The sequence below is a fragment of the Microtus pennsylvanicus genome, chromosome 19 (assembly GCF_037038515.1).
Source record: "Microtus pennsylvanicus isolate mMicPen1 chromosome 19, mMicPen1.hap1, whole genome shotgun sequence".
Classification (NCBI taxonomy): domain Eukaryota; kingdom Metazoa; phylum Chordata; class Mammalia; order Rodentia; family Cricetidae; genus Microtus; species Microtus pennsylvanicus.
The window spans coordinates 28,496,812-28,522,692 of record NC_134597.1 but is presented as its reverse complement, the minus strand read 5'-3'; the positions used below and the strand labels follow the sequence as shown (position 1 = coordinate 28,522,692).

Genomic DNA, 25,881 nt, shown 5'->3' with positions numbered 1-25,881 from the left:
TTTATGTGGCTTATTTTTCTTTACTCTTTTAATCTATGACTGTCTGTACTCTCTTTAAAAACTTTACTTTTTTTTAAAAAAAAAACCATTTACTTCTTTTTATAACTATTTGTCTCTCTCAGGCCTACATACATTTATCCAATACCGTGACCCATTTAGAGGTTGATTTCTGTCTGAATCTGTCTTTATTGCACATCTGTAATTATTTTCTGACTAGGAGCACTTTCTTTTTTTTAAATGCTAAGCAGGCATGGCTAGGACCAACTCTGCAGTTCTGACTGCTTGCTCTTCTCAGTCCAACATGGCGGAAGCGTGTTTGCTGTTTCTGAAAGCCATGCACATTGCCCCAGCTCCAGGGTCACAACGGGTCTATGTCAGCATCAAGCAATTTGTAACATGCTGCTCACAGACCCCCATTTAAGTGCTTGGCCTCCTGAAGGAGCCAGAGCTGTATGTGCAACTAGCATGAACCAGGAAGCTGCCATTTCTTAAAGAAGCAGCACATTTTTTTTTTCTGCTAATACTGAGTCAGAAAGACCTCTCTTAAAGGAATTGCGGTGCTCCTCCTTCCTGCCAGCCAACAGTGTCCATCCAGGGGAAAAATGCTGGCTACCAAGAAGTTGTGCTTAACTCTGTTCTTTTATGTCTAGAATTCCTTTCCAAGCTTTTTCAGGTTTCATGTGGATGTAGTCAGCCCCATGTTGGCATGCCAATCTATAGGCGGAAACTGCTTGTTTGTTTCTTGGCCGCACAGACCATAAGTAATCACACAGAAACTGTATTATTGCAACACTGCTTGGCTTGTTAGCTCATGATTCTTATTGGCTAGCTCTTATATCTTAAATTAACCCATTTCTATTAATCTGTGTGTTGCCATGTGGTTGTGACCTACCAGTAAGATTTCGTCTGGTGTCCGGTGTCTGTCTCCTGCAGCGGCTATATGCCTTCTCTCTTTGACTCTGTCTTATTTCCTTCTCTCTCTGCTTGGAATTCCCGCCTTGCCCTATTCTGTGCTGCAATAGGCCCAAAGCCAATTCTTTATTAACTAGTGGTATTCACATCATACAGAGGGGGAATCCCACATTAATGGCGTATTTTCTTCTGTGCAATTTACAGACAAAGGGAGGGTGAAAATGTACAATGTTCAGGGAGGCATCTGTTAGCTTGCCTCTAAAGTACAACTGAACCAAAGTTTGATCACTGTGTTGTATATTCACAGTGCATTTTCCAGATCCTTAAATGGAGAGAGACTATGGCTGTCTACACACTGAAAAAAAATTTGACCAAGTCATTTTCTTTTTATTATTATTATTTTTAAGTTTTTGTATGTATATGTCTCTTTGCAATACATGTGTACATGAGTGAGTGTGTGTGTGTGTTGAGGACAGAGATTGGCATCAAGTGTCTATTCTCTGTCACTCTTGTTTTTTAAGCCATGTCTCTTAGTGAGCCTGGAGTTCACCATGTGTGTTAGGGAGCCGACCTCAGGTTCTCATGCTTGAAAGGCAGGCACTCTACCCTTTGAGCCATCTCCCCAGTTTCCTCCTTGGTTGTTTTCAGTTGACAGCAGGTAGGTTATTTAGGCTCAGCATTTGTTTCAATTCTAAAAATAGCTAGTAGATTTGAGGTTCAAGTTAACAACATGATTTTAGAGCTGGGATAGACTTCTCCCTCTCCCCGTCCTACTGGGCATCAGAATGGAGATTCCTGTGCTGTGGTTCTCACTGCCGTCTAAGCTGGACATTCTCTTGCCAGTAACTCTTAGTACAAGCTCTTTAACTCACCGTCGATGACCTTAGCTTGTCTCCCAAGCTACATAGATTGGGGCTTCCTATGTTGAGCAGCCTGTCTCTTTCTGAGCGAGCTTCTCTGTCCACCCACTCTCTGTTTACTCCGGTTGCCATGACTTGACATCCCTTACATATGGGGTTCCTCCCTCACGGGGAGGGGATGACTTTCTAGTGTCCGTCCTTTTGTCATAACTGATGTTCAGATAGTGTTGTAGATGTCTCTCTCACTGCTGTCAAATGCAGTAGATGGTAGGATCACTTCCTGTGGCGTGACAGTATGTTCCTGTGGACTCCGTAGAACCTGACATGGGGCTCCACACTTGCTTGGCCAGTGCATGTTAGGCTTAGTCTTCTATCACCATGGCCATTTCAGAATTCTTTTTTCTCCTTTGCCATTCAAGGACGAGCACACAAAAAACATAAATGGTATTTTTTTTTTTTCGAGACAGGGTTTCTCTGTGGCTTTGGAGCCTGTCCTGGAACTAGCTCTTGTAGACCAGGCTGGTCTCGAACTCACAGAGATCCGCCTGCCTCTGCCTCCCAAGTGCTGGGATTAAAGGCGTGCGCCACCACCGCCCGGCTCATAAATGGTATTTTATTGTTAAATGAGCAACATATGAAATTATTAGACCTTCCTAGTTTAAATATTATTCACATATAGTATTGTAAATTTTATTCACTGCATTTTGCCTGCTCATGATAGGTCATTGAAATTATGGTCGCTGTTACTGAAATGGTCATAGAATTATTGTTCTTATTGCTGTTATTATTATTAGTGAGATGGAGTCCCACACTGTAGCTCAGGCTGGCCCCAAACTCGGCAATCCTCCTGCCTCAGCCTTCTAAGTGCTGTGATCACAGGGCAGAGCCATTGCTTCTGCCTTTGTACCATTGTGAACACACACTCTCCAGGCTTTCAGCAGAAATCTGGAGGCAAAATTGGGAGTGTGTGTGTGGTGGAGCGTAGCTATAAAACACAGTTCCTCTAGTCTTCTGGGCTCTGTAACTGCAGGAGTCAACAATTGTCAACAGTTGCTGGCAGAAGGTCTTCTCTGCTTCTGCTCTGCCTATGCTTCCCTTGAGCAATAAATCTGGGCTTTCTCCCCCACTTAGTGAGCCACAGGCACTGGTAGGAATTACCTGATATGGAGATAGCCCTTATTTAGCTTTCCTGAAACAAACACCTACAACCTCTTCAAAACCCCTCTTGCCTGCTGGACACCAGTGGTAAGGATGCTAGCCTGGGCCTGTGTCCATGGAGCTGGGCAGGAAGGGAAAGGATGCCTGTCTTCTGGATGACTTGGCTTTCAGGTCAGACCTATTTACACCAAGGCTGGCCAGCTCTCTAGGAAGAACTGTCTGATTTTGGAATCCTTCTGTATCTAATGAGGCACTGACCAGACATGATGTATCTGTCTCCAAAAGGAGCAGAAGGAGCAAATCACAAAAGGCAGGCAACAGATGCCTCTCCTGACCTGTTGGGAGCCAGGGAGATGATGACTGCATAGAATTGAGAACATTTGAGTGTTATAGGAATCCACTTATTTTTTTATTTTCTTTTTGTTTTTTTTTTTATTTTTATTTATTTTTATTGAGAAAAGGAAAAAAAAGTTTCCGCCTCCTCCCAGCCCCCCATTTCCCTCCCCCTCCTCCCACCCTTCTCCCCGTCCCCCCACTCCTCTCCCCCTCCCTCTCCAGTCCAAAGAGCAGTCAGGGTTCCCTGCCCTGTGGAAAGTCCAAGGTTCTCCCCCCTCCGTCCATGTCTAGGAAAGTGAACATCCAAACTGGCTAGGCTCCCGCAAAGCCAGAACGTGAAGTAGGATCAAAACCCCGTGCCATTGTCCTTGGCTTCTCATCAGCCCTCATTGTTCACCATGTTCAGAGAGTCCGGTTTTATCCCATGCTTTTTCAGTCACAGTCCAGCTGGCCTTGGTGAGCTCCCAATAGATCAGCTCCACTGTCTCAGTGGGTGGGTGCACCCCTCGTGGTCCTAACTTCTTTGCTCATGTTCTCCCTCCTTCTGCTCCTCATTGGGACCTTGGGAGCTCAGTCCAGTGCTCCAGTGTGGGTCTCTGTCTGTATCTCCATCCATCACCAGATGAAGGTTCTATGGTGATATGCAAGATATTCGTCAGTATTGCTATAGGATAGGGTCATTTCAGGTTCCCTATCCTCAGCTGCCCAAGGAACTAACTGGGGACATCGCCTTGGGCTCCTGGGAGCCCCTCTAGGGTCAAGTCTCTTGCCAACCCTAAGGTGGCTCCCTTAACTAAGAATTGTGCTTCTGTGCTCCCCTATCCAACCTTCCTTTATCCCAATCATCCTGTTTCCCCAAGTTCCCCCCATCCTCCCCTTCTTACTTTTCTCTCCCCATCTCCCCTTACCCCCATCCCACCCCACCCCCAAGATCCCAATTTTCTCCCCAGCAATTTTGTCTACTTCCCCCCAAGATCCCAATTTTCTCCCCGGCAATTTTGTCTACTTCCCATAGCCAAGAGGATAACTATATGTTTTTCCTTGGGTTCACCTTCTTATTTAGCTTCTTTAGGTTCACCAATTGTAGACTCCGTGACCCTTATTCATGGCTAGAAACCAATTATGAGTGAGTACATCCCATGTTCATCTTTTTGGATCTGGGTTACCTCACTCAGGATAGTGTTTTCTATTTCCATCCATTTGCATGCAAAAGTCGAGAAGTCCTTGTTTTTTATGTGTGCTTGCCTACAAGTATGTATGCGCAACACATGCATGCATACCTGGTGCCTGCAGAGGCCAGAAGACAGTGTTGGATACCCTGGGGCTGGAATTGTAAATGGTTGGGAGGCCCTTTTTTGGGTGCTAGGAACTGAACCGGGGTTCTCTGCAAGAGCAGCTCTTAACCACTGAGCAATCTTGCCAGCCCCATCCACTACTTAGGTTTGTCCTTAAAATGTCCAGTGACTAGTTATGTCACAGAAAGCATTTTTTAAGGTTGCACACTGTTATACCTAGACACCCACTTACCTGCTCACTAAAGTGCTTCCTGGGCAGCTGCCTCCCACAGACGCCTGCCGTATTGGTGCCTCGTTCCCACCACAGTTAGAGCTGAAAGACAGTGTCTTCTCTTCTTCAGCTGTGGCTGAGAACACTTAGGCCCGTGTTCTCTTGGTATCAATGACTCTTTTGTTGAAAGGCCTCTCTTCTTATATTACTGTATGCCCGTTGTTAATACCCTTTTGGAAAATAGAAGTTTCGGGGCCCCTGTGTGGTAATGTATTGGATGAACCCCCCTATGCCTTCCTGACTTGTGAGGGAGGATCCCCTTTTATTTCTTGCTGGGCTTTCCTTTCTTTTTAAAGATAAAATTATTATTGTTTTTGTTATTGTTATATGTATGCACCTGTGTACAGGGACACACACCATGGCACCTGTGCAGAGGTCAGAGGTCAATCTTCAGTGGTGTCCTTCCACCATGGGTTCTGGGGATTTAACTCAGTCATTGGGCTTACGTGACAAGTGTTTTTACCCTTAAGCCACCTTCTCTCGGGGTCTTCCTGCTGGGTGCTCTGCATTGACTGGGGAGGTCTTGAAGGGGGCTTCTGACTCCACCAGAGACTTAGCAGCCTCTGTACCATCTGTAAGCGGCCATCTGAATGGAGCACCCTCAACACCACACATTGAAAAAGGACAGGACAGTGCTTCCCGGGTATGGGGGACATGAGCAGAGAGGAGCGTTACAGTGCTGGCTCCCTCTGAGGCACTATCCACTTCTTGTCCAGAGGCGGGCTCCCCTGTGGTCCGTGGCTCCTGTGACAGGCAGCCACGTGGAGATTGATGTGGCTGCTTGGTGCAGCCCTTTTGGTAACTGCTCCTGTGTTTTCAGATCAGTATCTGAAGATGCACGTGACCACAGCAGACCTTGTTCCTCAGCTGTGCCCCTCCACTTGAACAGACAGACCCCTTCCTCACACTCTCTCCCAAGCCCGTCTTAGGAACAGACACTGTCTCTCACGGGCATGTATCTTCCCAGGACCCGTCCACAGCTATTGGTACATTTCTAGCCCTCAGAATCAACATGGGCCATGTCCGAGCCGTATAGCTGCCATTCTTGCTCCCTAGGGTTTATAGCAGACCAGCATGTGTCTTTTTGTTCGGAGGGGAACAGTCTGCAGTCAATAGATTCTTCATGTGCAAAGACAGGAGGGGAAAAAACATGGAAGAGAAGTGCTTCTGCCTTATCTGTTACCCGTCGACTATGCAATCTTAACCCATAATAGACCCTTCCTTCCCTTGCTCTTCTGCTCCACACCAAGTCCCTAGCCGAGTCTTTAGCTTATGGTTGCCAGGGCTTCTGCACAGCCTGAGATTTAGCTTACCTAGTACTTTCTGTGCTGTGTGTGCACAGGTGCCTGTGTGTGCAGGTGTACCTGTGCACACATAGAGTTCTGAGGACAACTGTGGGTGTCATCCACCTTTCTTGGAGACAGGGTATCTCAACTGTCTTGGAACTCACTAAATAGGATAGTGGCTGGCCAGCAGGCCCTAGGGATCTCCTGTCCCTGCTGCCCCAGCCTGGGGTTATTAACACACACTTTCACGCCAGGCTTTATTGTATTTTATTTTAGGTCCTGATGCCTATGTGGCTGAGCCATCTCTGCAGCCCTTGTTCTCACACGTGCCGTAGGTTTACATTACCCTTTATGGCTTGAATGAACCCCTCATTCCTGGAACTGTTTGCTTTCGTCTCAGACATCCAGTGGCCAGCCTTTCTTGCCTCAGATCTGCTGTCCCACACAGGGGCACTCTCCCCTTCTGGGTATTCTGAGATGCGTTCCCAAAGCCATAGCCCGTGTTGCACTGTGCTATGGTCTCTTTTTCTTCACACAAGACTTTCTGTCATGTGAGCGTAGCCAGCCAGCTTCTAAGTCCGCGCTGAGCCCAGTGTGACGGGTCTTTCCCCACTTCCTTTACTTTCTGTTAAATGAGATTGTCAACAGTAGTGCCTCAGGCAGAAGTTCTGCTTATATAGGTCATTTACCTATAGTCTAGAATGTGGAATACAAACTATCCAGGGCGGGGTTTTGTTTGTTTGGTTTTATTTGTTTTCCAGCACCAGGGGCCAAATCCAGGGCTGTGTGCATGATGGCAAGCATTCTACCACTAAATCCCCAGACATTTAAAACCATTACATAAAATTATCTTTTTGTCGTGCGCATAAAAAGTATATAAGCGTAAATGCATTTCATGATTAGATGTGGGTCACATCCAAGATATTTCATAACACGTATGCAAATATTCTAAAGCCTGAGAAAATGAAACCCAGAACATGGTTAGGGTTAGGGTTACGGTTACGGTTACGGTTACGGTTAGGAAGACCCACCCTGTCATAGGGTGAGCGGCTGCTGTCAGAACTGTCCTTGCAGACACAGCCTCATCTAGGGTTAGGGTTAGGGTTAGGGTTAGGGGTTAGGGTTAGGGTTAGGGTTAGGAAGACCCACCCTGTCATAGGATGAGCGGCTGCTGTCACAACTGTCCTTGCAGACACAGCCTCATCTAGGGTTAGGGTTAGGGGTTAGGGTTAGGGTTAGGGTTAGGAAGACCCACCCTGTCAGAGGATGAGTGGCTGCTGTCAGAACTGTCCTTGCAGACACAGCCTCATCTAGCTGTCAGCTCAGATGCTCATTTAGTTGTCGGTAGCCAGGGCCTCGGCAGACCGCTGGCTGCCGTCACGTGAGGCAGTATGAGGGAGGCTTCATGGTGGAATTCAAGAAACTCTCTAGGGGCCGAATCTCCCGGTGGGCAGGGGCATCATCTAGTGAGTGCAGTTCTTCCAGGACTTTCTGTCACTGTAGTGTCCAGTCCACCCGGAGAATCTCAGCTGGCACTTTAGCGATGGTCTGAAGGTATTTACTGTATCTCAGTTGGCACTTTAGCAATGTGTCTGAAGGTATTTATACTGTCATTGTATGGTGGCTTCACTTTCACCTGTGTTTACCTTTTTATCCCCACCCACTTCCTATCTCACTGGGCAGTTGAAGGATAAAATAATGACCTCTTTCTTCCCTACTGTCTCCGTTTGGGTTTTCTCATTTTGTATTTCCGTCAGGCTCTCCATAGCCTTCCCCAGCAGCATCTGCTCCCTAACCCTGGAGTTGTTGCCAGCATGGTGTGTCTAAAGTGGAATCTCAGTGCAGATTAAAAAAAAAATTAAAAATGTGTGTGTGTGTGTGTGTGTGTGTGAGAGAGAGAGAGAGAGAGAGAGAGACAGACAGACAGACAGACAGACAGACAGACAGACAGACAGACATGTGCATACACGTACTGCAGCACAGGTGTGGAGGTCAGGGGACAACTTTTGGGAGTTGCTCTTTGCCCTCTGGGTCAGTAAACAGGAGAATGGTAGGTATGTGTCATGAGGTTGGTGCTCCCCAGCACTCCCAGCTCACTGATATCTTCACCTCCTGCTGCTATGCCAAGGGAAGCCATGTCTTGGGGTGGGTGGGGATGACTAGATTCATCTAGTAATTCATTCATTGCTGTGGGCTTAGACCTTATCACTCTTGGTATGAAAAGAAAAAGCCAGGAAAATGTCATTGCCTTTCCATTCTAATTTATCTTACACAGAGATCCTTGAGGTTCCAGATAAGTTCTGTTAAAAATGTCTGGTAGTTTAGCCATTTTTAAAGCAAATGATTTAGTGGTCTGGCCTTCTTGTTTGTTTTATTCTGCTGTTTTTGATATTGAACCCAAGGCTGCTTGCCTGCTAGGCAAGTGCTCTGCCACTGAGCCCACCCTACCCCATTTTATTGCTTGTTCACAGTAGTGAGCTTAATCCTGTAGTTGGCCCCACTCTAGAAGAGATTGGCTGGTGTGTGTGTGTGTGTGTGTGTGTGTGTGTGTGTGTGTGTGTGTGTGTTTGTGTACTTAATGTTGTTACATATAACTGCTGGTATTACCCAGTGTGGGACCTGGCCTGCTAGTAAGTGCTGAACTCCTTCACTGTAACAAAAGTTGATGATTCCTGTTGAATTGGAAGGATTCTCTCTTCCTCTGTCCAGGTGAGAGTGCAGGCTGAGGCCAGCAGGTGACCTGGCAAGGAGGAGCTCAGTCTGGAGGCTTGCCTGGCTGGTTTGAACCTCCTGCCCAGGCCAGCCTGGGACAGTCTTTCCCGAGAGCTGGGGGAAAGAGAAACTGCTCCCTGGCCTTTGCATCCTTCCTGGTCCAGAGTCACTGCCTGGAAGAGACTTTTCACAGCCTGCTTCTTGTCCTCTAGGCTACCAAGGGAAAGGACCCAGTGCCCGGGGCCAAGGATGGGAAGAGCCTTCTGAGTGGGCCGGTGCCTGGAGAGGCCAGCTGGACACATCAGCGCCAACGGCGTCTGCAGGACCATGGCAAGGAGAGGAGGGAGCTGCTCTCCACCTCCTCCTCCCAGGTATAGGGTGCCCAGGCTGCTGAGGCACCTTTTGGGTTTCCTCTGAGTTCTGCCTGGCCATTGTCCTCCGATTCCTTGGCCCCCTTATCAGGGGGAGATGCTGGCTGGCATAGGTGCACTGCCAAGGCCCTTCAACAGATCTGGCTTCACACCCAAGTTCTCCCCTCTGTCAGCCTAAGGTGCCCTTAGGCTTCTGTCTCAGTCCAGGGTCCACAGCTGTAAGTGGGGTGGTGACATCATCATTAAGTCAGGGATAAGCCATGAGTCACTCAGTACAGAGACTTCCTTACCCACAATCAACTCTCGTTAAGCTCTGCTCCCTACCTGTGCTGGTGGGTTTATGTCAACTTGACACAAGCTATGGTCATCTGACAAGAGGGAATCTGATTGACAAAATGCCTCCATAATATTGAGCTGGAGGCAAGCCTGAAGGACATTTTTTTAAATTAGTGATTGACATGGGAGTGCTTGACCCATTGTGAGCCGGGCCATCCCACAGCTCCCTTCCATGGCCTCTGCATCAGCTCCTGCCTCCAGGTTCCTGCCTCCAGGTTCCTGCCCAACTTCCTTCAGTGATGAACAGTGAGATGTGAAAGCCACGTAAACCCTTTCCTCCTGCCTTGCTGTGCTCGTGTATTTCCTCACAGCAATACGGAACTTAAGACAGAAGCTTGTGCCAGGATGGTGGGGTATTGCTGTGACAGGCCTGGCCATATTATTTTTGGGAGGATTGTGGAAGGGCTTTGGAACTCGGGGCAAGAAGATCCATCGAGTGTTCAAAGCTTGGTGAGCTGTTCTGTGGGTGCTTGGAAGAAATGAATGTTGAGAGAAATGCAGACAATGGAAGCCTGGCTTGTGAAGTCTCAGAAGAAAACTTGACAGTTACTTAAATTGAATATTTGCTATTTCGAATTAAGATTCGGTGGTTCTGGTCAGCTGGGGCTGAATTTACAAGCTGGGGCTGTGGTTTACAAAAGACTGGCACCGTAACAGACACTTTTGCCATGCTGGGACAGTTGGTGCTGGTCAGCTCAAGCTGAGAAGTTAGCTGTGGTTATGAAGAGACCAACGTCACTGAGGTGAAACCTTCCGGTAAATGTTTCCTGAGCGTCACCGCCAGAAGCTGTGTTCCAGAGGTGGCCAAGGTGTACCTCGGTCTGGTAGCAAACTCAGTAGTTAAGAGTCACCCAGATGGTACTGATTTTAAAGGCATGAAGGAGTCGCCAAGAGCTGCTGAGGCTTGACACTGTGAGAGGCCATTGGTGAAGATGCAGCCTCAGTAACAGTTGAAGCCCTGTGATTGAAGGGGTCATGCAGAGAAGCTGAGGCTTGGCACCATGAAGAGAGGCCATTTGTAGCAGAGACCCCAACAATTTGGAGCTGCTGGCACCATGGGACAACCACTAAGAACAGCCGCGGCGGAGTGGTGCCTGCTAGAGCTTACCAGACCGGCTGTGTGCTGCAGAGGGCGGAGCCAGAGAAGCCCCTTGGAGGAGCCCAGAAGATTATGAATGGATCCCAGATGTTGAACACTGAATTATTTATACAGTTTGAGTTTGGTCTTTGCTTTGTTCAGTTTACAGCTGTGCCCTGGTTCTTCCCCTTTGAAGTAAGAAAGTATTTAATTTGGTTTTGTTTTATAGGAGCTCACAGCTCCTGTAAGATTTTAAGCTTTTTAAAAAGAGATTTTGGATTTTAAGAGAGACTAGATATTTTTAAAGAGACAACTTCTAAAGTGTTTCAATTTGTAAGGCTGTGGGACTCTTTATGTTTGTGGACTGTTTATAATATGATGTCTTTGCTATGATCTTGGGGATGAACAAGAAAGGAAAGGTGTGGTTTAACAATGATATGTTTTGTGTCAAGCTGACAAGGGGTCAGCTGGTTGCGCTGGTTAGTTTTATGTGAACTTGACACAAGCTAGAGTCATCTGAGAAAATACCGCCATAATATCGGGCTGTAGGCAAGCCTGTAGGGCAGGCTTCAACCTTCCTAAAGCTGCGACCCTTTAGTACAGTTCCTCATGTTGTGGTGACCCCCAACCATAAAAGTATTTCGTTGCTGCTTCATAACTGTAATTTTGTTACTGTCACGAATCATAATGTAAACATCTGATATGCAGGTTTTCTGATATGTGATCGTGACCCACAGGTTGAGAACCACTGCTCTAGGGCCTTTTTCTTAACTAGTGATTGATGTGGGAGAGCCCAGCCCATGGGGGGTGGTGCCATCCCTGGGCTGGTGGTCCTGGATTCTATAAGAAAGCAGGCTGAGCAAGCTATAGGAAGCAAGCTGGTGAGCAGCACCCTACCATGGCCTCTGCATCAGCTTCTGCTGCCAGGATCCTGGGCTGTCTGAATTCCTGTCCTGACTCCTGTTGATTTTGAAAAATGATGTAGAAGCAAAAGCCAAATAAACCCTTTGCTCCTCAACTTGCTTTGGTCATGGTGTTTCATCACAGCGATAGTAAACCTGACTGAGACACTACCCTCTGTCTGGCCAGTACTGAGACATGGTCATGCTGAGCCCCATCAGAGAGGGCAAGGCCAGCCCTCTTCCCCACCCAGGGCCTGTGTGGAGATCGCGGTTCCCAGGAAGCAGGCACCTGACTCTCCCAGGGGAGCTGTGTGTAGCTCTGGAGGCTTAGCTGACCTCATGAGCAGTGACCGCCCGTAGTGGTGAAGGAGACCCTTCCTAAGCTGACACGTCCCTGCTTTGCTGCTCACAGTGTGCAGAGAAGAAGCCGGAAGGCAGCGGCCCAGAAGCTGAGCCCAGCCTGGAACTCCACACGGGAACAGTGGAGCCGCTGGCCCGGGTGTCCACAGCAGGCTCCGAGGGAGGCCGCCCCGAGCAGCCCTTCATAGTGCTGAGCCAGGAGGAGTATGGGGAGCACCACTCATCCATCATGCACTGCAGGTGGGCCAAGGGGTGAGGAGCTGGGGTTTTAGACAGTCTGCGGGAATGCTGGTGGCAGGAAATGTCCCTGAAGGGTCATTAGAGTCCTGCTGGACTAGGTGCTGCTGTTGTGGTGGCTTCCATCAGACCACTCAGTTTTATGTTAGTGTTTGTATGGAATTTTTTGTTATGTGTAAGTGTGTATTTAAACATCAGGAAAGCGTGGCCTTGAAGAACAACCCTGAGGGAGTGTGCCGGCAAGGTGGCAAGGCGCAGGCAGCTTCATGTTTTGACAGTCCTGATTTGTACTCAGCCCTTGGCTTGATCTAGAGTTAATGGGGGAAGCTCCCAATCTCAGATGGCAGGTGCCCTGAGGGCACACTCTGAGCCTGCTGCTGTTCCTTTCCCGTGTTCCCGGCACAGCCTTGCACGGCACTGTGTGTACTGGTATTTCATTTGTGTGTTTATTTGTGTATTTCTTATTGTGCGTATGCGTGCTCGTCGTGTGTGTACGTATGCATGCGTGTAGAGGTCAAAGGACAGCTCTTGGGAGCTGGTTTTTCCACACTTCGTGGGTTCCAAGATTCTGAGGCAGTCTATAGGCTTATGCAGTTAGCATCTTGACTTGCTTTTCTCAGAAAGATGAGCCGTGTGTCTGGTGCCCTGTCGTATTTCCTGGGTGGATGTCTGTTTCTAGAGTTGTTCACACCTATCCTCTTTAGTTTGATTCAGTTGGAAAGTTGGGAAACCATGATGGTATCATCGTTGGCCCTAGAGGATGAGGCCAGGACACTAACGCCTCCCTTTGTCCCGTACAGAGTGGACTGCTCTGGTAGGAGAGTTGCCAGCTTAGATGTGGATGGGGTCATCAAAGTGTGGTCCTTCAACCCCATCATGCAGACCAAGGCGTCCTCCATCTCTAAGTCACCCCTGCTGTCTCTGGAGTGGGCCACCAAGCGAGACAGGCTGGTAAGTGAGGCGCTGCATGCAGAGCTGGCTCTGTATTCCAGGCTCAGACGTTCTCTCTCACAGGCTCTTGACAGGCCAAGCTGATGAGGTAAGCTGAATCTCCCCTCTGGTCGCCACCAGTCCGGGGGCCAGGACCATACATCTAGGAGTAGCCCAGGTGGCCATGAAGTTACTCCTAGAGACTGGAAAACTCCATCCTGTCTGCTGGTCTGTCTCAGGAGACCCCTGGGTCCTCCTGACCACCGTGTTTCTGATACATTATTAATACACCCTCTGCTCTGGCTGAGACCTGCCTGTCCTGGCTCAAAGAGCAGCAGCTTATGTTAGCGAGAGGACAGTGTTCTGGTTTGTGGTTCCCAAGGCCCCGTTGCCCTGGGAGTGGCCCAGTGTTGCTTTCCCAGTGGACTTCCTATCTGAGAGAGGGTTTTCAGTTAAGGAGTTAAAATTGATTGCTTGCAGCCGAAGAGATGTCTAGAAAACACAGGAAAAAATTGCCCTCCTGTCAGGGCTGTCCCTGAACTGGTGGGTGCAGAGGCCATTGCCTAGCTGATGTTCCTGGGGATACCCAGGCCTGGATTGCTCTGGCATTGATTTCTGTTATTCTCTTCTACGCTTTTATCCAAATGAGTCCTATGGTCCCAGAGGCAGGGACCTTATATACTTATATACTCTATGTATTCTGGAGTTCTTGATGGAACCAGGCCAGAGCTATCCCTGCAAAGGCAAATAGAACAGTCACCAGGGCCCCAAGACTGGCCAGGGCCAGGCCTACGGAAGGGTAGAGAAAGTTGGAGCAAAAGGAAGGGCTGGAACAGTTGGGATTTAAAACTGAAAGAAGGGCCGGGTGGTGGTGGCACACGCCTTTAATCCCAGCAGAGGCAGGCAGATCTCTGTGAGTTCGAGGCTAGGAACCTTCTAGTTCCAGGCTAGTTCCAGGACAGGAACCAAAAAGCTACGGAGAAACCCTGTCTCAAAAATCAAAAAAAGAAAAAAAAACCTGAAAGAAGGGGGGAAAGGTCAAAGGGTCTCAGGTAACCAGCCAGAATATTTCTGGGTGTATCTCCTCATCACAGACACCATAGAAGTCTGCTTCCTGTTGCTATAACAGCGTACTTGAGACTGGATAGTTTATGAAGGAAAGAAGTTTATCTAGCCCACAATTCTGTAGGTCCTAGAACATGGTTCCAGCATGTGTGCTATTCTGTGAAGGCTCCTTTGGCCACAGCACCTGCATCATGATGGGAGCTCGTGCCAAAGGGAAAGATCCCATGGCAAGATAGGAAGCCAGAAAGGGAGATAGGGCAAAGCTTGCGTTTCCACAACTCTCAAGAGAGAGAACACATTCACTCCGAGCCCATCACCAATCTCGCCTGAGAGCGATGCCTCTGGTGGTCTAACCACCTTCTACTTTGCCCCACGTCTTCAGTTCCTATCCCTTTCACACCAGAGTGCTGGGGACCAAGCTGCCAGGACACTCAGATTTAGATCAAAGCACATGACCTGGGTTTTGCATCTATTTAAGGTTGGCTTTGATGTCTTCATGACATTTTTTTTAAAAATATTTAATCAGGTGGGTGGTGGTGGTGTATACCTTTAATCCCAGTGCTCAGGAGGCAGAGGTAGGCAGATCTCTGAGTTCAAGGCCAACTTGGTCTACAGAGCAAGTTCCAGGACAGCCAGGGCTGCACAGAGAAACCCTATCTCAAAAAACTAAACAAAGCAAGATCTTTATTTTCTATTTTGTCTGCATGTATGTCTATGTACCACATATGTGCCTGGTGCCTGAGGAGGCAGGAGAGGGCATCAGATCCCCTGGTTTAGATGGTTGTGAGATGCTATCTAGGTGCTGGGACTGGAACCTGGTCCTCTGGAAGAGCAGCTAGTTCTCTGAACCAATGAGCCATCTCTCCAGCCCCGCTTTGTGACATTTTAAATGAGGTCCATTGTAGCCAGAGTTTCCCTGGCTGCCTGGATGAGTGGGTAAGGAGCTCACCTGTACAGCTTGCCCAGCTCTGCTCCATACAGGAGTGGGCCTCTCTCACCGTGGTGGTCCTCCCTGACTCCTGTGCTGTCCTCCTCACCTTCCTGCCTCTTCTTGTTCCAGCTCCTGCTGGGCAGCGGTGTGGGCACGGTGCGTCTTTATGATACAGAATCCAAGAAGAACCTCTGTGAGATCAACATCAGCGATGACATGCCCAGGTGAGCAGGAGCCTCCCCGTGCACTAGAAGCCCCCTGCAGCTGCTTTGTGGACCCCTACCTCCAGGAGTCACCGCCTCAGGGCCTGTGCTGGTGACTGTCTGACCCTGGCCTGTGTGTGTTGCAGAATCCTGTCTCTTGCCTGCAGCCCCAGTGGGGCCTCTTTCGTCTGTTCAGCTGCAGCTCCGAGCCTCACCTCCCAGGCGGACTCTTTGGCCCCAGACCTTGGCAGCAAAGGCACGAACCAGGTTCCTGGCAAGCTGCTGCTGTGGGACACGAAAGCCATGAAGCAGCAGGTACAGGACCTGCCTGCGGGTCTTTGGGGGCTGGGTAGGGCTGCCTGGAAGGCACCGTGTGTAGTGGCGCGCTGCTCATGCTCCCTATGTTTTTGATGAGCGCCGTCTCCCTTTAGTGCTTTTCGCTTGAGGATTTTGATTTGTGAGAACATTTCCAGGTTTTAAAAAGTGTTGAAAAGTGTCATGTCCCACTGGGCAGATTATGAGCAATGGAGTTGTGCCATCGACTTGGGTTACCCAGAACCCACCAACAGGCTAGATAGCTTACATTTTAGGAGACGGCTCCAGTCTTTCTCCCACCCACTGGTAACTTAAAGCTGCATGGGAATCACGGGAGCAGCCTGAAGTACCTAAGGACAGGGATGGCAGCTGGCAGGAGACTGAGCGCATGGCCCACCTGGAGCTGAGGGCCTGTTCCCTCCAGGATAATAGTGCTGGCAGTTGTTCCCATAGCCCTGGAGGGAAGTGGTGGTACTTCCCCTGCTTCGATGTAACGTGTGCTTACGGTGCCCACCTTGTTCCTAGCGGCCCTGTCTGAGAGGGACCGATTTCTAGATGTGTGGGCTGTACTTTCGAGCTTCTGCTTGCAGAAACAGACTGTGTGCCCACTGGGGACATCTCGCAGCCCTCTCAAGCCCAGAGACCACCCTGGATTCTTCACTTAAACTCCCTGCCAAATATGCCCCACTTAGACGTCGGGCGTTTCCCCCAGTCAGTGTGGCTGACCGTTGTCCTGTGTCACTAGGGGCATTTCCTAAACATGTCTGTCCTCTGGACCAGTTTAGTCCTGCGTCTTCTCTACTGGCACTCTGAGGTTCTCCCTCAAAGTTCTCCTCCACAGTAGGATTCGTAACCCTTAAGTTTACTTAGGGATTTCAGTTTTTACCTTAATTATTAAATACTTAGAATAAAATGGAAGAAAATGGGAAAAGCAGTGGCATGGGCTCCTCACTTGGAAGTAGTTCTTCTTTTAACATATATATATATATATGTTGTGTGTGTGTATGTGTGTCTATGTGTGTGTGTGTATGTGTGTCTATGTGTGTGTCTGTAGACCAAAAAACAACCTGTGGGAGAGTCAGTTCTCTTCACCTTGAGGGTCCCAGGGATTGAACCCAGGTCGTCAGGCTGGATGGAAAGTACCTTTACCCACTGAGCCATCTTGCTGGCCCCATCAGTCCTCGCACGCATGGGCCCTTCCGGCGTCTCTTGCCTTCCTCTTTCACAGCCTGTCTTGAGTTTTGAGTTTCTATCTCCAAACAGTTTCACAGGTATCTTAGCACATGGTAGATACCCACACACACACTCACATCAGAGTGTCTGCTTCACAGGCTTCAAGCTTTGTGTGTGGAATCACAGGGTATCTGTTTTTCTAGAATTCTGTATTCTAGTTAGAAACGGGTCCACCCCCTAACTCTCTGGCTCTGTCTTCTCTTCTGGTGGCCTCTGCTGAAACAAAGAGGTTGTCTCTCACTGTACTCATCTTCCTCTGCCTGGCTATTTGAGGTCTGATCTGGGTACCTCAGTGTGGATTTCCTTCCTTCCTTCCTTCCTTCCTTCCTTCCTTCCTTCCTTCCTTCCTTCCTTCCTTCCTTCCTTCCTTCCTTCCTCCCTTCCTTTCCTTTTTTTTTGTTTTCCAAGACAGGGTTTCTCTGTAGCTTTGGAGTCTGTCCTGGAACTCACTCTGTAGACCACGCTGGCCTCAAACTCACAGAGATATGCCTGCTTCTGCCTCCCGAGTGCTGAGATTAAGGGCATGTGCCACCACTGCCCGGCCCTCAGTGTGGGTTTTCTAAGTTAAAACACGTTAAAAAAAAAAACAACTTTAACTAGGGGTGGTGGTGCATGTCTGTACACTTAACACTTAGTGGGTGGAGGCAGGAGGACCAGGAGTTCTAGGTTAGTTCCCAATACACGAGATCCTGCCTCAAAAAATGTTAACAATAATAAAATAGAAATTTCAGCCTCGATAAATAAATAAAATTAAAATTGCAGCTTTGGGTTTGTTCCATTTCCTGATGAGAGGCTTTGTGTCTTTGTCCAGTTCTGGAACATTCTTAGGCATGCTCTTTCCAGTGTTCCCATCTCCCTGGTTCTCCCTTGCCTCTGGAACACCAGTTTGACATGTATTTTTTTAGGACTCTTCTCCTTTTGTTTCACTTTGCTGTCTTCATGACATCACTTCCTCAGCTTTAACTATGCACGTCCTCCCCGCTGTCCCTGATTAGCCTGTGGGGACAGTCGTTTCAAGTCCCGTTTGTTTCTCATTTCCAGGATTGCAGCACCATCCTCCCACACAGCATGGTCATGCTACTATGTCCTCTTCTGCCCTCGCCCTCTGGCGTTCTGTTAGACATGTTGAAAGTCTGGCAGTGTTCTGGAAATCCATCCAGTTGCTGCTCCCTGCCATTTCCCCGGATGCCTGCTTCTTTCCCCTTAACTTCCCGTGTCCTGTGAATTTCTGCTTCAGGTCCCCATCTCTGGCCCTTCATCCTTGTGGATGCTCTGAGCCTTGTTGCTGGGAGGTGCACTCCTCTGGAGTAGATTTGCTTTCACTTCTGCCAGGGGCTCCACCACCAACTGGAAACTTTGAAATCCATTCTCAGACTACATAGGGGTTGTGAGTTTGGTTGTGAACCCACACCAGCCTGTGATTCTGCGTTCTTGGTACTTTCTGTGAAGTTCTAACTCATTCTTACACGGAGGACGTTGCTCTTCGGAGTCTTAGCAGCATGTGGAAATTTTTTGACACTACATTTGGCCAAACCGTTCGCTTTGGGCTTCGGGCTTCAGTGTTCCCTGCCTACTGTGTCCTCTAGTCCGCAGGGCGCTTGCCCTCCGATTGCCTTTGATCTTGGAAGGTCCCTTTGTTTATAGCTCAGTATTGTACCTGCGTGTGGTTGAAGTCATCTAGCATCGGTCTTGCGGTTCTAGTCCCAGGAGGGTTCTGTATCGCTGGAAATGGTATTCCTCGTATTATCAGATTAGTAGACGTCATTTGCATCTTCTGAGGTGGCTTTGTTAGGTCCTGTGCCGATGCTGGGTTTCATAGGGAGGGACTGGAGCAGCTTTGGGATGTGTGTGTCCTCTGTCCTCAGGGTTGCCCGTAGTGAAGGGCAGTTGGATTGTTAGTTCCTGATGGCAACAGAAGTGTTCAATAAGGCTTAAATTGGAGTCTGCTTCAGGAAGGAAAGCATGGGCTGCTGAGATACGCGTTACTTGTAACTGCCCTGACCTGGATTAGTGCCTCAGTGGGGACTCTAGAGTGTCTACAGGCCCAATGACATTACCTCTCAGAGAGCACATCACAGAGGCTCAGGCCATTTTCCCCAGAAGCAGGCCTTGGCAGGGGGCATGCAGCAGGGCTCTGTGTGGGACTGGTCTGCTAACAGTGCTCCTGTTTGGATTCCTAGCTCCAGTTCTCACTGGACCCAGAGCCCATTGCCATCAACTGCACAGCTTTCAACCACAATGGGAACCTGCTAGTCACCGGGGCAGCGGATGGTGTCATCCGGCTCTTTGGTACGTGTGCTGTGCTGTGACCGTCCTGGTCCCCTCCTTAGCTGGAGCCCAGGCGTTTCCAGTGCACAGTCTGTTGCTTGGCTGTGGGAGGGGACAGAGCTCAGCAGTCCTTTGGCCTTGGGCTGAGCCGCCTGAGTCCTTGTCACCTGTGTGGAATGCAACAGGTCACAGGAGAACAGTGCCATCCTTTTGACTTGCTGTAAGGTGGCTTGCCCTCTGTCCCCAGGGAGACAGGCCTAGGTTCTACAAGGGGTAAGGTGATTCCTATATAACAATCCCCAAGGCGTCCTGGGGCCAGTTATAGTGGTCTGGTAGGAAGGATCCCAATGTCTTCCTAGACTTACAGCACCCCCTAGGTGAGCTCTAGCTGTCCCCAAGGACCCCAGTCCTCCCTCTGGCCCGGTCAAGAAGCTACTCAGAGGCAGGCGGCCTTGGCAGGGTCAGCACTTTCTGGCCCAGGAGGCCCATGTCCTCTAGAGCAGCTATCGCGGAAGGAGAGGGTCCCCTGCTGTGCACGAAGCCTTTCCAGGTCTGGCCTACGGCTCAGCAGTGTCTCGTTCTCCCAGACATGCAGCAGCACGGGTGTGCCATGAGCTGGAAGGCCCACTTCGGGGAAGTCTACTCCGTGGAGTTCAGCTGCGACGAGAATGCCGTGTACAGCATTGGTGAAGACGGCAAGGTAGGCACCAACGGCATTTAGTGGTGGCCGGACCATCCGTGAGCTCTGTGGCCTTGGGCTGCTTTCGGCCTCCTTTTCGTCTCCTGCAAAAGAGGGATACGTAGAAGTCTGTCACTGAGCGTCTCTGTGGGGTCCAGTGAGGTCAATGGGACTTGGCTATTCTCGTAGATGGGAATTTCATATCCTTTTCCCGAGCTGTGGCAAAACTGACTCATCTCACTGTAGATGGAGCCACATTTAGGGGAAGAGATTCTTTGGGGAGTTGTGGTCATGGTCACGAGACAACGCGTGGCGTTTGCTGTGGGGGCTGGAGTCAGCATGCTAGCGGGAAACAGGTCTGAGCAAAGCCCAAAGCAGTAAAAAGGAAACCCGTGTCCTAAGGCAGTATAAGGCAATGCCCTCGGTAGACTTCCTCTGTGGGAGCTATGTTATGAAGTAGGAATGACAATGGCCTGGGACAGAAGGTGAGGGTAGGCAGAGGTGGAAGAAAGACTTAGCTGTCTCCTATGCCCTCCTGAACATGTTTTATACTGTTCATGCTCCCCATGAAAACAGTGACTACAAAACAATTATTTCTTTATTAGATCATATCTTTCTCTATGCCAAGGGCTGGTCTCAAACTTGGGACAGTCCTGCCTCAGCATCCTAAATGCTGGTCCAATAGATGTGAGCCACCCCACCTAACTATATTGATTTATTTATATGTTTACCTAAGTTATCTTGAGACCATACCTCAGTGTGTTCTCCAGGTTGGCTCCAAGATGCTCCTGCCTCAGCCTCTTGGGGATGGGATTACCGATGTGTACCACAACGTCCTGTTTTGACCCTTCCTTTGAAAACTCTGTGTAGGGCTTTTAAGTTAAAGCTCCACACCCTCCTGTGTGGGTAGGACTCCCTGAGAAGCCAAGTAGCTGGTCTACAGTGTAGACGGTTAATTCTCCATTTCACAAGCGGAACCGTTGTACTGCTGAGAAACTGAAAATGGGTTTGGAATCTGTCCATCTGTCCTCCATACTTTGTTCCAAGGTCCAGAGACTCTAGGCACTCCTCCCCCACCGAAGAGACCAGAAGGCCCTGTAAAGCTGGTGGCTGTCCCTTGTCCTCCCTTGAACCAGAGGAAAGAGGAGGGTTGAGATTTAATGTGATGTCTTCATTGTTCTGATGAGATGGGACTGAGTGGTGGACTGTGGTCCCCTAAGTCTTGGTCTGCCTCCTGCCCATGAAAGCCTTTTTCAGGGTTGTGGGGCTGACGAGGGAGGCAGTTACCACAGCCAATCACTGCTTCCCAAGCCTAGGTGGTGGCCACTGTCGGGGGCTCCAAGGGAGCCTGGGTAGTAGCCTCTGTACGAGTGTCTGAGGGAGCCCCTGTGGTGCCTTGTGTCTGCAGTTTATCCAGTGGAACATCCATAAGAGTGGCCTCAAGGTGTCTGAGCATGGCCTCCCTTCAGATGCCACTGGCCCCTTTGTCCTGTCTGGCTACAGTGGCTACAAGCAGGTTCAAGTTCCCAGGGGCCGACTCTTCGCTTTCGACTCAGAGGGCAACTACATGCTGACATGCTCTGCCACAGGGGGCATCATCTACAAGGTAACTGGGGGCACAGCCCTGCTGGGCAGGGGTTTCTGCTTGGGGATCAGCCTGACTGATCTGAGCTGAATGTGGTCCTGAGTCCTGCATAGCTGAGTGTGGTCTGTATCCTGAGTCCTGCATAGCTGAGTGTGTCCTGTGTCCCGTGTCCTGCATCACTGAGTGTGTCCTGTGTCCCGTGTCCTGCATCACTGAGTGTGTCCTGTGTCCCGTGTCCTGCATCACTGAGTGTGGTCTGTGTCCCGTGTCCTGCATCACTGAGTGTGTCCTGTGTCCCGTGTCCTGCATCACTGAGTGTGTCCTGTGTCCCGTGTCCTGCATCACTGAGTGCGGTCTGTGTCCCGTGTCCTGCATCACTGAGTGTGGTCTGTGTCCTACATAGCTGCGTGTGGCCCTGTGCCAGTGTCTGAAAAGATCCTGCCCTTTTCTTGTCTTATTCCTTGGGAATAATACATACTAATCGAGATACTAAACAGGCCAAAGGACTTGGGGGTATAGGCAAGGAAATGCACCTCCTGGGTCTGAGCTAGGTAGGTTGCTCTCATCACTGATCTAGAATAGGTTATTTGATGGGAGGCCTGTGGATCCATACACCAAAGTCCACACATGAGGTAGAAATTTGAGGGTATCCTTTGTGAAGCTAGGATACAAGTTATCCACATGGTTTTGATTTATTTTTAGAGATTTATTTTGTCTGTATTTATGTGTGTGTTTGGATGCTGTATGTATTTGTGCATGTGTGTGTGTGGTACCAAGAAGAAAGTGTCAGATCCTGTGGAATTAACAGTTACAGGTGGCTGTGAACAACCCTTCACAGTTCTATGTTGTAATATGAGCGGGCTGCGTCCCGCCACCCTGCTAGCTTTACCTGAAATAATTACACGGAAACTGTATTCTTTTAAACACTGCTTGGCCCATTAGTTCCAGCCTCTTATTGGCTAGCTCTTACATATTGATCTAACCCATTTCTAATAATCTGTGTAGCCCATGAGATGGCTTAACAGGGAAGATCTTAACCTGCGGCTTTGTCGGGTGGGAGAATCATGGCGACTCACTGACTCAGCTTTCTTTCTCCCAGAATTCTCTTCTGTTTATTCTGCCTACCTAATTTTCTGTCCTATCAGGCCAAGCAGTTTTCTTTATTTAACCAATGAAATTAACACAAAACAGAAGACTCTCCCCTATCAGTTCTAGGTGCTGACTCAAGTCCTCAGCAAGAGCCAGTGCTCTTCACCACTGAGCCTCAGCCCACTTTTCTGTTTGTTTGCCTGTATGTATGTGTGTGTGTGTGTGTATGTATGTGTGTGTATGTATGTATGTGTGTGTGTGTATGTGTGTGTGTGTATGTATATGTGGGGGTAGGTATGTGTGTGTATGTATGTGTGTGTATGTATGTATGTATGTGTATGTATGAGTGTGTATGTATGTATGTGTGTGTATGTATGTGTGTGTATGTATGTGTGTGTATGTATGTGTGTGTATGTGTATATATGTGTGTGTATGTATGTGTATGTATATGTATGTGTGTATGTGTGTATGTATGTGTATGTATATGTATGTATGTGTGTGTATGTGTGTATGTATGTGTATATATATGTATGTGTGTATGTATGTATATGTATGTATGTATTGTGTGTATGGATGTGTATGTATATGTATGTATGTGTGTGTATGTATGGATGTGTGTATGTATGGATGTGTATGTATGTATGTGTGTGTGTGTATGTGTGTGGGTACATGTATGGCACATTATGTGTGTATGTGGAGGTCAGAGGACAGCCTGTAAGAATCGGTTCTCTTCTTCCACCATGTGATTCCTGGGGATCAAACTTGGGTGCTCAGTCTTGGCAGAAAGTGTCTTTACCCACAGTGCCTTCTCGCTGGCTTGTCCTCTTTGTTTTGTTGTTGGTGTGTTTGTTCTCGAGACAGTGCTTCATTGTGTAGCCCTGGATATCCTGGAAACCACTCTGTAGACCAGGCTGGTCTGGAACTTAGGTCTGCCTCTGCCTCCCGAGTTCTGGGATTAAAGGCTTGCCCCCACAGCCAGGGGAGTCCTCATTGTTTTTATTTCTGTTTCTACATTAAAAAACAAAAATCCTTTCAAGTCAGAGCTGCTCAGTTTGAGGCGGGGTTTTGTATACTGGCGAAAGGGCTGCAAGCGCTGTTCTTTTTTACTCCTGTCATCAGTGGGTGAGTGATGCGGACGGAGCCCAAGGGGATGTGTCTGGCACTGAGTCCATCTCCCGCCTTCAGACTCATCTGCGAGTGCTTCTCTGTCAGTGGTGTTTAGTCTGTGAGCCGGAGGGGTCCTGAGCTGTCCTCTCGGTATCTCTTGATGTCGTTGGTCATCAGTTAACAGGTTGGGTTTTTTTTTTTTTTTTGGTTTTTTCGAGACAGGGTTTCTCTGTGGTTTTGGAGCCTGTCCTGGAACTAGCTCTGTAGACCAGGCTGGTCTCGAACTCACAGAGATCCGCCTGCCTCTGCCTCCCGAGTGCTGGGCAGTTGTGGGCTAGGCCTAGCACCTCTACTGTGAAGTGGACCAAGGAGGTAGAAAATGCCATCCGTTGGGGCTGGAGAGATGGCTCAGTGGTTAAGAGCAATGCCTGCTCATCCAAAGGTCTTGAGTTCAATTCCCAGCAACCACATGGTGGCTCACAACCATCTGTAATGAGGTCTGGTGCCCTCTTCTGGCCTGCAGGCATACACGCAGACAGAATATCGTATACATAATAAATAAATAAATATTAAAAAAAAAGAAAAAGAAAATGCCGTCTGTGCTCTCCCTGGGCTCGTACACAGGTTAGACAGTTCTGAAAGTAGGTGACGGACAGCTAAGTCCTCAGAAGTTCCCAGAGGAGGACCTGGGTGGAGACCAAATTGTCGGGGATCAGCCTCGACAGAAATACCTCTTGCTAGGGTAGAGGTGTGGGGATTTAGGAAATATTAGTAAAGAATATGAAGACGTGAATGAAAATAATAAAACGGAGAAACATATAGGATAGTATCAGGAGGGAATTCCAGTGAGCACTAAAAATTCACCCATGTTTAATTTCCAATTGCTTAAAATACCCGTTAGGAATTTTTCCTAACGCAAGATCTTTGCTGATGCAAAAATCCCTATCAAGCCAAATCACAACAAGCCAAATTAAAAAAATATCCAGGTTTAATGGGATTCCTGTGCTCTCGGGTGGCCCGAGGGGGAACCAGAAGGCCACTAATGTGACCACTGGGGGAAAGAAAAGAGACCAGGAGGAAACTTTCCAGGGAAGCAGTTTAAATAGACTGAGGGCGTGGTCAAGACTTGGCGGGCACAGGGATGGGGCCTCTAAAGATGGAGCTTGCAACTCCAAAGACTGGGGCTTACAACCCTTGACCCCAAAAGGTAGGAGTAAGACAAAAAACTACAATGACAGGATAGAAGGAAATGAACATACCAATTGAAGGTCACGGGCCATATCCATAGTTAAACATTCTGTTGCAAGAAAAAACAAGTCATGCTCACACACTAGACCAAAACATTCGGTAGGCAAACCACTCTCTGGGTGGAATCTCAGGTTATCTCCTTAAGGGAATTGGAACTTAGTTGAATCCTTAGACTTTTATTTGAGGTTGGAACAGATCTACTTCTCTATTCCTGGATTGCAAGGGCTGGCTGTTAGCCACACCTGTTGACAATAACCCTGAGAGAGCAGAACTCTCTGGTCCACACCTAGGTGGGACCTTTGTTTGAGGTAGAAACACTATAACCTTGAAGGAACTAGAAGTTCTATCTTTCTGTCTGACCTTTGCTGAATGTGGAAATAGGCTCACATTTTTGAGCCTCCAAGTTCTTAGGAAGACCTAGAGGAAGGCTTCCATCTGTGGACTGGAAAGAGAAGGGGCTGGAGAAAAGGAAGGGGGCAGGCCTTGGGCCCCAGAATGGGCAGAGGCCGGGGGCATCACTGTGCTCACACCCTCAACAGTCAGCTACACGATCTCTCAAGTGGATCTCCTTGGAGACACTCTGAAACACGACAGGTTACAAGCCTAGTTTCCCCCTTTAAGGCTTTTTCAGCTGACTCTGGGTGAGCCCCTCTTTGCTTTCCATGGGGACGAATGGTTGTGGTGCAGCCTTTTGCCCCATCTGTTTGTGTCTTGTACAGTCAAGATTTGCTCTACAATCAGATGACGGATTGACACACTCTGCTGTGTCATTTTTAAACTGTCATCAATGGTTCAGTTACTCAGGAAGTCTATTAAACTTCAGCATCCTTCTCCCCCACCTCCCCAAGGTAGGTTTCTCTGTAGCTTTGGAGCCTGTCCTGGAACTAGCTCTTGTAGACCAGGCTGATCTTGAACTCACAGAGATCCACCTGCCTCTGCCTCCTGAGTGCTGGGATTAAAGGCGTGTGCCACCACCTCCTGGCTCAACTTCCATTTTACGACCCATAAATAATTGAATTGATGACTTTTATAGTGATCTATCTCCTCATGAAGGAGATCATGAGCTTGTGAGCGAGTGGCAGAGAGAGGTGGTGTTGCACGCTCACCGTGAGAA

The 25,881-nt window shown here is 48.7% G+C and overlaps 1 protein-coding gene across 2 annotated transcripts in view; it reads left to right on the top strand.

The window, feature by feature from the left end:
* The window catches only part of Wdr91 (WD repeat domain 91), a 37,844-nt gene that overhangs the window by 10,149 nt on the left and 1,814 nt on the right, over positions 1-25,881 (top strand). For both annotated transcript variants that reach the window (XM_075953894.1, XM_075953895.1), the window contains exons 7-14: positions 9,043-9,201; positions 11,930-12,117; positions 12,915-13,065; positions 15,170-15,264; positions 15,390-15,558; positions 18,972-19,080; positions 19,647-19,759; positions 21,147-21,344. In XM_075953894.1, the coding sequence (XP_075810009.1) occupies positions 9,043-9,201; positions 11,930-12,117; positions 12,915-13,065; positions 15,170-15,264; positions 15,390-15,558; positions 18,972-19,080; positions 19,647-19,759; positions 21,147-21,344 (1,182 nt within the window). The remainder of the gene's footprint in view (positions 1-9,042; positions 9,202-11,929; positions 12,118-12,914; positions 13,066-15,169; positions 15,265-15,389; positions 15,559-18,971; positions 19,081-19,646; positions 19,760-21,146; positions 21,345-25,881) is intronic.